This window comes from Nuphar pumila, chromosome 7 (assembly GCF_984573655.1).
Source record: "Nuphar pumila chromosome 7, dmNupPumi1.hap1.1, whole genome shotgun sequence".
NCBI lineage: Eukaryota > Viridiplantae > Streptophyta > Magnoliopsida > Nymphaeales > Nymphaeaceae > Nuphar > Nuphar pumila.
This window is the reverse complement of record NC_143255.1, coordinates 124597612-124608938: the sequence shown is the minus strand read 5'-3', so window position 1 is coordinate 124608938 and position 11327 is coordinate 124597612. Positions and strand designations below refer to the sequence as shown.

At 39.4% G+C, this 11327-nt stretch overlaps 1 protein-coding gene across 2 annotated transcripts; it reads left to right on the top strand.

Annotated features, from left to right (window-relative positions):
- Window positions 1-4303: 4303 nt before the first annotated feature.
- Window positions 4304-10852, top strand: LOC149833336 (DNA repair protein recA homolog 3, mitochondrial-like). Of its 2 annotated transcripts, none has more exons than XM_090012805.1 (8): window positions 4304-4506; window positions 5364-5421; window positions 5517-5734; window positions 6496-6583; window positions 6822-6994; window positions 7511-7657; window positions 8857-8991; window positions 10030-10852. In XM_090012805.1, exons 1-8 carry the CDS (start codon window positions 4453-4455, stop codon window positions 10414-10416), a joined length of 1260 nt encoding a protein of 419 aa, XP_089868931.1. In that variant the 5' UTR covers window positions 4304-4452; the 3' UTR covers window positions 10417-10852. The 2 variants fall into 2 exon arrangements, with proteins under 2 accessions (XP_089868931.1, XP_089868932.1); XM_090012806.1 differs by having other exon boundaries at window positions 10000-10167.
- Window positions 10853-11327: the final 475 nt, after the last annotated feature.

The window sequence follows — 11327 nt, the reverse complement described above, 5'->3', positions numbered from 1 at the left end:
AGACTTGATCTATTAATCTCAAAACTAAATCATATATGCAAGTCCAACCATTTAACAAATGCATAATGTTGAAACCATTTAATAAATAATATATCAAAATAAATTAATAATTTATATTTCTTTTGCAATCATTTAACAAATGCATCATTACAAGCATTTAATAAATAAAACATCAAGAAAATTTTATAATTCAAGATTAAAAAATGATAATTGCTGTCAGCATCCAAAGTCTCAAATAATAGGAGAATATTAAATTAGCTTAGAGAACAATCATTATACAGTGTACACACTACACACTATCAAATTTGTTGGATTTTATCTTAAAATGCTTTAAAATAATAGAAAAAAAATGATCCATACAAAGTATTTTTTACAATTTAATATGATGACATAATCATAGCACAATTAAAACTAAGCAAGAAAGAACACATCGGTACCTAGCATGAACTAGACCAACAATTTGCTGCGAGAGAGAGTCAAAGCCAGAGAAACAGAAACATAGAGAGAGCGAGAGATGGAGAGAGTGTCAGAGCAACAGAGAGGGAGAGAGGCAGAGAGTTAAAAAAGAGTCCCTAAAGACACCCTTAGAGGTCACCGGAGAGGAGGGAGGGAGCCAGCGAGAGAGAGTTTGTAGGGTTTGGGAATGGAAAACCCAAATCTTATTTGGCTTTTGTTTTTTATATTTCACAAGAATAAAAAAATTACCACTTTACTCTTTTAAAAACCGAGTTATTTTTCAGTAAAAAAAGTTATCGAAGCCTAAAACTGTCCAAGCCCCCCTAAAAAAAAAAAAAAAACTCGCTTTCCGATAATGGGAAGCGAAGTGGAGAAGTACACTTTCCATTTAAAATGGTTGCTTCCCTGCAGATTTTAGAAGCGCCGCATTTAACTGTTCCACGAGTTAGTGTTTCTAGTAACCCTGGTTTTACCAACCAGAGGTCAGCCAATGTGTGGTCATCGATGAGTGGGTTTTTTCCTTGGACTATCCCTAAAAAGCAAAATCATTGTCTGAGATGAGATGCGAAGAGGAAAGAAAAATGGTCGATATGTTAAATTACTTTTTTGCCCTTCAATAGCAAAATCTCCAAACACCTCCTCGCTTCCCTCTTACTATGTACCCAGGTGATACTGCCGCGGAGGAGCATGATGTTTCCAAAAGCGACTTATGAGTCATGACGCAATCATAAAACACACCATGATGATTATGTTTTTTTTTTATAGGCAAGCTGGGGGTTAGGCAGACCCCACCTGTTACACAAAATACCATTGGGTTTTGAACTTGCAACATCCCAACATATGGTAACGTGCACTAACAGCTCCTGCCAACCAAGCAGAGCCCCCCGTTGGTACCATGATGATTTTGTTAATAATGCGAAAATCAGTAATACTTTGAAAAATGCCCTATTGTTTTTTAAAATTTTGTGATTAAATTTGCGATATTTTCAAAGAACGGTCTATCGGTGAAAATAAAGTGGTGTGGTGATAGAGCGGACGTGGGGAGAAGGTGCTGACCCCTTCATCTTTCAACTTACTGGTGGGCTCCGTAAGGGCTTGGGTATGGGTAACCCGAGCGGGAGATTATGGGTAAACCGGTCGGGAGATTACCTGCTTCTGCAGGGAACTTAATCACCAAAAAAAAAAAGTGTACGTGCTGATCGTTATGGCATGGTTTGGCAAGACTGTGCTTTGCATTTGCTCTTCAGAATTGGTTCAGACTGTGCTTGCATTCCAAACTTATCGATTGCCAATCTCTCAACAGAGGTGCTTGTCATAGTATTTGCTCTTGCAATTTGTAAAGCTGTTAACAATCTGTTTCATGACTTCATATTTAACTTTTATTTTCTGTTACTTGTATCAAAGTAGCACAGGAACTTGAGTATTTTTATCTTTTGGGTTAAAAGTTTAGGGTGGAGAAATCACCACTATAGTTACCAATTGGAGCTCCGCTCTTGTCTGGTAGGATCAGCTAGTGCTCATCACCTTGTGTTGGGACGTTACAGGTTCAAAACCCAATGGTATAGTTGTATAACTGGTAGGGGTCTGTCTGCCTAACCCCAGCTTGCCTTTCAACGAAAAAAATCACTACTATAGTTGGGACATCTCATCACCCGCCAGTAGGCGTCATGTTGACCATTAAACTTAATTTGGTGTCAACAGTGTAAAACTCCAGATTACTCTCGTTTGCTCACTGGGAATAGTTTTCCATCTGGGTTTGGGCAAGGGACATTGACGATATTGGACTGAGCAAATGTTGTGGGTGGGGTTCTGTTCACTTATGAAACCCCATCTTTTTCATGTGTCGGTAAAACAGGCATGTCAACTCCATTTTCTTGTGGGACCCACAGTCAACAAAGGTTTTTGTTACGTTGATTATGCATTTAATACAAAAGTACATTGGCACCAGCCTTTGCCCATGGATTTACATGACGTTTTCACACGTTAGATTGACCTTTCATCACGGGTCTTTTAAGGTGGAAATGATACAATGATTCATTTGTTTCATTTTCGTGTAAAGGAAAGGCTTTGCATGAAAATGGATGCTGTTTTTAAAAAAAAATCCTATCAAAAGCAGTTCATATGAAAGTTAGTGTGGTATGAATAAATTTACATATAAAAAATGATAGGTGTTGGTTTCATTCAGGAGAAAATGAGTTACATTAGGGTCTCATTTGTTTCATACAACTTACATAGAAGAATGTTGAGTTGGCAACCTGATGTAATCCACCACCAACCACTTTGTATTCCTAAATTCATTTATACCTCCTCCTATTAAAGCTTTCACATGGTTGAGTTGACAATACTTTTTAGAAATCAATGGTCATTCTCATATAAAGCCTTTCCTTTACATGGAAATGAATCAAACTAGGTCTAGGGTTGCCAACTCAACACTTTTCTCATGTAAGTTGCATGAAACAAATTAACCACGCCTAAGTAAATCTTTAGTAGGAAGTTGAATGGTTAAAAAAGTCATGGTAAAGTGACCTCTCCAAATGAGAAACAAAAAGAAAACGGGTAAAAAAGAGTTTAGTCAGTTTGCCTCGTAAGGTATTTAAGCTTAATTTGTTTGGTAGATGGAAATTTAGCAAAAATGACTTGAGAGGAAATTAATGGCAAGAACTGGTTTTGGAATGAATTAGAAGGACCCTCCTTGTTTGTCAGTACTTTCAATTATTCGGGCTGAAACTGGACTTACACTTTCTCCTGCCCCGTCCCCGTTCCTCCCCATCTCCAATCCTTCTAAGGGATGGCAATAGATCGAGGGGAAACCGGGCCCCAGCCCGCCTCGCCTCCGTTTGAACCGGGGATAGAGGCAGGGGTGGAGGTTAAAATCCAAATCCATGCAGGAATAGAGGTCCGGATTTTGAGACGGGGCAGGGCTGGAGACCTTGTCCCCCACCCCTGCCCCGGTCCACAGTCATCCCTAGACCCCTCATACATATTAATGATACTTTGTCCATACATTTAACCCCCCAATTAAAAGTTTTAATCTTTACTGGTCGATCGCTTTGCTCCCTCACTCTATTTGATCGTTAGCGACCTCTCAATTCACTTAGCTTTGGAAAAGGCTTCTAATAGGGATTAGAGGCATTCTATCTTTCTCTCTTCTAATCTTATCTTTGGTCTATCGTTGCAGTCAACAGATCAGAAGGAATAGAGTGCTTAACTTTTTTAAGTCTTGCCTTTCTGCTAATTACTAAAACAAACGCTAGTCCCAACTCCCAAAGAGTTGGTAAAAAATATGCATGGGTCGGATATGGTTTGGTTAGGTTTGATACAACACTGTATCAGGTTCTTAAAGTTGGGTCCAGTACTGGAACCAAATTGTATTTGGATCTCACAATATGATAGAGGATCTAGCTGTGTAAAAAACCCATGATTTTCAAGTGATAGAGCCAAATGGGTCTAAACTATCCTGCACCTAACCGTACGTGCTTATCCAATTTTGTCCGTGTTCCCAATATACCATAACATGTTCCTGATCCCACTCAGATTCGGACATACACTATCCGGATCAGGTGCCATTACATGGCACACTTTGAGTGTGCATCTGCACCTGGGTGCCTTCTATCTGGGCCCCACAACTGACAGACTGTCAGCCAAAGATGGAGGGCATCAGGTGCAGCGGCACACTTTAAAGTGTGCCATGTGATGGCACCTAATCCTGGCTCCCGGATCAGATCTAGTATGGGTCGGATAGGCGTCCGAATTCCGATCCGTTTGCAGGCCCAACAAAGGCGACAACAAGACATTCAGTTTCCCTTCAAAGGGTTAAAAGCGAAGGAGCAAATTCAAATGCGAGCGACGCACGGAGGAGGAAGGACGAAACCCTAACAAGGCGAAGCGTTTCCCGCGCTAAAAGCCCGCGAGGGGAATCGTCTCCCCCTTCTCCTTGCGAGTCGATTCCCCCTTCTCCTCCTTGGTTAGAGAGAGAGATATAGAGATAGAGAGAGGATGGCGAGGATTCTGATGGGCGCCTCTCGCCTCTCCTCTCTGCTTCACTCCAAGGTATCGTCCTCTCTCTCTCTCTCTATGGTTCTGCGGGTTCTTAGTGGTGATGTATTGATGGATGTTGGATATCAAAGACGGTTTTTTTTTTAACCTTTCTGTTCATTTGGGTTAGCCGTTACTTGCTCGAATGAGTAGTTGAGAGCCGCCTATCTTTTTTCTTGGGCGTTTTGGTTACTTGGAGCAGTTTTTAGTATTATTGCTGAAGGGAATAGTTACCGGATGACCTCTTGGGGTTGTAAATTTCATGTTGGTTGGTGGGGTTTTGGTGATTCGTTAGTTATCGTTTAATGGATTGGACGGTGTGATTGTGTAGATCTTTTTCTGCCCAATTAGTTAGTGATTTTGTTCTTCTGTGGAGTCAGTTTTTTTTTTGTGTCCGGACACTGGAGGGGTTTTATGTTTTGGGTTAGAGAAAGAAAACTTGTTTTTGAAATTCTTTTTTTTTTTAATTTGTTCTTCTTTTTCCTGTTTCTTTTCACTGGTTTTCAGTGTTCAGGATGGTGATTTCTCTCATACTGCGTGAAGGTTCTCAATGCCATTTGTTTATGGATTCATTGGTTTTTACTGTGGTTTCTTGTTGCAAGAAATCTCGATAGCATTTGAAAATGTATTCGAGCAGTAGTATTTTAGTTTAATCGAATAGTACGTTTCTATTGAAGTTTGTTCCAATGATCTATGTCATTTTCTTCAATGAATTCCAATAAAATACTTGACTTTTTATTATGGCAATGAACGGGGAAACAGATGCACATACATACACACAGATGCATGTAAAGGCAATGCTTATGTACTCAGCCATTAGCGGAAATTTTCAAATCTTAAAGCTTCTCATTTCGTGATTCTGTTGGTTGCAGGTATATAGACCCGGAATTTCAGTGTCTTCTTTTCAATTACGTAATTTTGCGAAATCTGGTTAGAAACTTCCCCTTGATATGGAGCCGTTTACAGTAGGGCTAGACTATATATTCATTTGTTTCAGTGAGCCAAGGTGCTTTTGTTGTTTCTAGGAAGGAGGAAATCCAGATCAGATGGAAGTGATTCTAGTGAAGATAAAATGAATGAGAAAGAAGTGGCTCTGCAGCAGGCCTTGGACCAGATCACATCCTCATTTGGGAAGGAAGCAATCATGTGGCTTGGTCGTCATGCTGGTCCTAGAGTTGTGCCTGTAATTTCTACCGGATCATTTGCCCTGGATGCGGCACTGGGGATTGGAGGACTTCCAAAGGTAGTCGTTAGTCTTATCATTATTGTTGTTGGTGCTCTTTTTACATGTAAACTTGTTATGTAGAAACATTAATTTCTTTTTTGAGTGATGGGGTGTGCGATATGATCACTCGCTGTTCTTCTGCCTCTTATTCATCTTTTGGTTGTGTTCACCTTTGATTGAAGCAGCAAATTTCAGTTTGAGGTATGCACGCTTTGGATTGATGAATGCTATAGTTGGTTGTTTGCAAATTATTGATGTAGTGAACAGCTGTAGCCTGTAGTTCATTCCCCCCCCCCCCCCCCCTTGTGTGGAATTGGATTTTGATGCCTCCCATATGTTAGAGAAACAAAAGAACTAAAATCCATAAGAACCTTGTTGGATTGTGAATACAAGCGCTCAAAATCATTTGGACATTGAGTGTGGTCTACATGGTTTTTGTTAGCTGATTTTGAGAGTAGCACCAATAAATCAGTTTTAGAGGTGAGAATTAAGACTAGTAAATGATATTCCTTCTTTTGCTAGCAGCCATTTTTCAGGGGCTGAGTTGCTATTGTCTGTTGAAAAATAATGACTCAGAAGTGATAAATGAGATGCATGCGTGTCACTGCTGTGCAGTTTCAGCATTGTTATTGCTGTATGATGTTTCTCTACATTTGAGTTTGTACTGTTTATTTGGTCATATGTTTGTCCTGTTGCAAGCTGAGCCTCTTGTATTTCTGATTTTAAGCTGTTTACCCCTTTTTCTAACTAGGTATTTTGGTTGATGACCTTATATATAGGGGCGTGTTGTTGAGATATATGGTCCAGAGGCATCTGGTAAAACAACTCTTGCCCTTCATGTGATTGCAGAAGCACAAAAGCATGGAGGTAATTTTGAAAATTAAGTGTAATACAATGAGATTCCTTCTGTTCTTTTTTCTTGCAGGAATCAACTGTGGAACAATCAATAGGCAATTTTTTGTCACTCAATTGATTTGGGGTTCTTTTTAATTACAGACAAGCAACAAACAAAAAAATTCACCCTGGCAAAGTTAAACCAATTTCTTGTATTCTTTTATGCGAATAATCAACTTATTGATCATATATCTTACATTCCATTTTTCAGGTTATTGTGTTTTTGTTGATGCTGAGCATGCACTTGACCCAGCATTGGCAGAGGCTATTGGTGTGAAAACAGAGAATTTATTGCTGTCACAACCTGATTGTGGAGAGCAGGCACTCAGCCTTGTAGATACTTTGATTCGTAGTGGTTCCATTGATGTTGTTGTCGTAGACAGTGTAAGTAGAGCTGCTCTGTATTATGCATCTGTTCAATAATTGGGTTATGTCTTTCATTCATTTATAGAGGCCCTATCAGTTTGCTTGCTGTTGCTTGTGGGTGGAGAATATTGTACTTATATTTCATAAGTTCAACTTCCCTATTCATAAGTAGTGTAACTTTGTCAATGAATAGTTGAGTACCTAGCCTTCTAAAATTATTCTTATTAGATTCTGTTGCCCAAAGTGGTTTCAAAGTTCTTTTAGGGGGCGTTTGTTACACTCCCACCCAAGGAAAGCCTCTTTCTTATCCTAAAAGAGTAAAAGGCTAACAACTTTTCCTCTCAAAAAAAAGTTAGCAACTCTGTATGTATCCATTTCTTTGATTGCACTCTGTAGGTCTGTTTTTTTTATGCATGTAAGTATGCTTTCTTTAGGATTGTCACATAACTTATTTGCTAAGCTTGTATTGTTCTGAAACGAGTTTCAATTTCTTAGCTTTAGTTGTTTTTGATTAATGATCCAGTTTGAATCCAGGTGGCTGCTCTCGTGCCGAAGAGTGAGCTTGACGGTGAGATGGGTGATGCACATATGGCTGTGCAGGCAAGATTGATGAGCCAGGCTCTTCGCAAGCTGAGCCACTCATTATCTCTTTCACAGACTATTTTAATTTTTATAAATCAGGTCAGCTGCTCCATATGCCATAATGAAAAGCCGAAAGAAGTCTGTCACTTTCTCTTGTATTTGTTAATAATGCTTCTTGATTTTGTCATTGAATTGCCTGCTAGATCAATCATTGTTAGGCACACTATATCCCAGTATTTGGATTATAAAAGTTTCGGTTGAATAACTTGTGGAAGATCCCCTTGTCTCTCAGCCATGTCAAGGTTGGAAATAGCAGGGGAAGCTACCAGCAAGTAGGGATGGCAGTGGACTGGGGGGAAATGGGGCCCCGCCCCGCCTCGCCCCGTTTGGACCGGGGATGAAAGACATGAAATAGGGAATGGACTGGGGATGGAGGTTAAAATCAAACCCACGCGGGGATGGACTTAGTCTTGCCCCTGCCCTGGCCCGTCCCCGATTTTCGTTAATAAAATCACTATTATACCCTTATATATTATAACTCTAACATAAAACCCTTTCTCGAATCTCTCCTCTAATGAGCCGCGCGAGTTCCCATTTCTCTCCTCTCCTTCCTCTAATGGCCGAAGTCGGCAGCGGCGGAAGGACCGGAGAAACGGGGCCCTTCCTTTTGGATAGGGGATGGAGGACATGAAAGGGAGAATGGACCGGGGATGAAGGTTAAAATCAAAACCCGTGCGGGGATGGAGGCGGGGATGGAGAGCAAAATTTTGAGATGGGGCGGGGGTGGAGACCTTGTCTCCCGCCCCCGCCCCCTTCCGCTGCCATCCCTACCAGCAAGCATGAATACCACTGAAACGCCCATTCTCTCCTGTTTTCTGCAATGACATGGTGTAATCAGAGGGTTGGAGAAACCCAGAAATGTTTCAGTTTTCAATGGTGTAATTTGAGGGTTGGGTGTAGTTCCTTGTTCTGTGTGCAGAACGACCCTGTGACATTTTCTGGCTTTGCTATAGCCGCAGGCCACCCTTTTATAAATGCACTGTTCATTATTCTTTTTTCTGCTGTTATCACTTTTTTTTTCAATTGAGCCCCAAAGGATAACTTCTTAAAACACTCATGTCCCAGTATTTTCTAAAAACTGGTCCTCTCTTTTTTACATCATCGAGACCAAGTTATCCACATTTCTACTCATTTTCAGAATCTCTGATTTTTCTTTTGCAAAATAAATGCGTTGTTAATATTTTCTGAGAACAAGAGTTGTGTCTCCTTTGATAAGTAAAGATGTTTTGTTATTTTAGGTGAGATCAAAGTTGAGCACATTCGGAGGATTTGGTGGACCTACTGAAGTAACTTCAGGAGGAAATGCCTTGAAATTTTATTCATCTGTCCGCCTAAATATCAAAAGAATCGGCCTTATTAAAAAGGGGGAAGAGGTAACTGCCTTGTCTTGTTAACAACTGTTAGCTATCTATGTAGGTAGCCTGTGTAGTTTAATCGATGTTAGCCATAATATTGTGTCACCGATGTTGGCATTATTTTGAAAATATCATGATAATATCACCAAAATTTATGTAAGCCAATAATATCGGAAAAACATTGTGATATTTTCAAAATATTGTTAGATATGAAAATATCATGAATTTATCATGATAGTTTTAGTAAAAAAATTAATTTATATATTATAAGCCATTTTTTGTATTTTTTGTTTATTTTGTATTTTAAAAACTTTTTGAACTTATTTCCTTATATTTTTGCAAGAAAAATTTATACAAAAGCTATTATTTTTATATTTTTTTTATATTTAAAACTCTTTAGATTTTCCCGAGAAGAACAGTTTTTGAAAACCTCTCTAAGAAAAACCCTCAACGAGAAATTACCTTGAACGATATAAGTGACTATGGTTTATACAAATGGACTCCAGTTTTTATGGCTTCAATGAGTGATATTAGTATCAGGCTATCAGCATAATAGTACAAGGTAATTTCTTGGGAGATCTTAATAGATACAGGCAAAGTTTTTAGTGAAAAGAAATCTATAAAGAACAAAAATGACATGATTTTCTCTTGATTCTCACTTTCTTTTTTGGGATAAATTTTAACTGCTGACAATTTTGTGAATCTCTTGATTTTAGTCCTATGATTTTTGTATGAATTTCTAATGTACTGAAAACTCACTAAGTGGCTGCCTCTGTGACTAGGCTTTATTTATGCTTTCCATTCCACAACTTGTTTTGTATTTATATTGGAGCTGTTATAGTGGTGAAAGGATTGTTGTTTGGGGAATTTATTGCCCATATGATAATAAGTTGCCTATAGAATATTTCAGTGACACCTGTGTTTGTGCATTTGCAATTGTCCACGTACACATGCAATGTGTGCAGTGATATGCATGCAGTAGTACTTCATTACGTTTTACCTTTCCATTGATCTTTGTTGAGCTAGGGGTCTTATAATAGCGTGGGCTCTTGACAGACCGTTGGAAGTGAAGTCTTGGTGAAGATTGTGAAGAATAAACATGCTCCTCCGTTCAAGACTGCACAATTTGAGCTAGAATTTGGCAAGGGGATCAACCGTGACTCAGAAATTCTAGAATTTGGTTGCAAGTACAAGTTCATCAGAAAGGCTGGTGCATATTATACCGTCAATGATCAAACTTTCCATGGAAAAGACAGTCTGAAGCGCTACCTCGCTGAGCATGAAGATGCTCGGGAAGAATTGTTGATGAAGCTAAGAGAGAAACTCCTACATTCGGATGCCGAGAAAAGAGAGGAAGAAGTAGAGACTTCATATCAGACTGAGGAAGATGTTTCATTAGAGTCCACTGAAGATGAATCAGTTTCCGCAGTTGTTGAGGCATAATAATCAGAGAGATGTGATTCAGTCTAAGAACTCCCCCCTCTGATGTGTACTGAGGAGCTTTGCATTTAAATTTGGTTTTCTTTTTGGCATAACAATGCCAGAAGAATACACAAAGGGTGAACAGTTCAGTAAATTTTAATCTTGATGGGAGTGTGATTGGAGGCTGGTGTCTCGGGATTTCATGGTTTTGCTCTCTCTTATCAGGATATTGACATGGTTAACTATGTCTGATGTTTTCTTATTGTTAACCGAGGATGGCGTTGAGAGGATTATCTTAACAATTCTGTTTGACACCTTCCCATATGGACATGGAAGCTATGCTGAGATGATGTGTAAATGGCGTGAGAGCGTAGCCCTCGCTAGATTATCGTGTCTGTATAGTTGTGATATATACAGTTTAATTAATATAGTGATTCAGCTTTTCTGCTTTGCTTAATATTATTTCTTGTAATGTTTTTGTTTTGAATGTGATGCCTGTGTGCATAAACACCTCTATTTTGTAGCAGGTTGATATGGCTGGCCGGGCTTCTCCAATCGAAACTTGTAATGGATTGATAGATTTGGTTGCAATAACAGGTGCTTCTCCAATCGAAACTTGTAGTTGGGGTCGACTTTGTCTTGCCCCAGCTCCTTGCTATCTTTTCACTGTTTGGTAAATGATGCTGATTTGGCTGCAGTGGCTGTTGAAGGTGCTTGATGGATGTTGGAAGTTGAAATTACTAAAGCCCATCCACTTGGGTTGGCTTATCTAGCCTGACAGTAAAGTTGAGGGTCCAAGAAATTGGCACCTCTAGTCACTAGTCGGTCTTGGCAACATAAAGCCGCACACGGGCGCGTACTCACACTCATAAAGCTAAACTTCAAACATGTTTTGAGCTTTAATTATACCAAAATGCACGTACTTCAAGTGC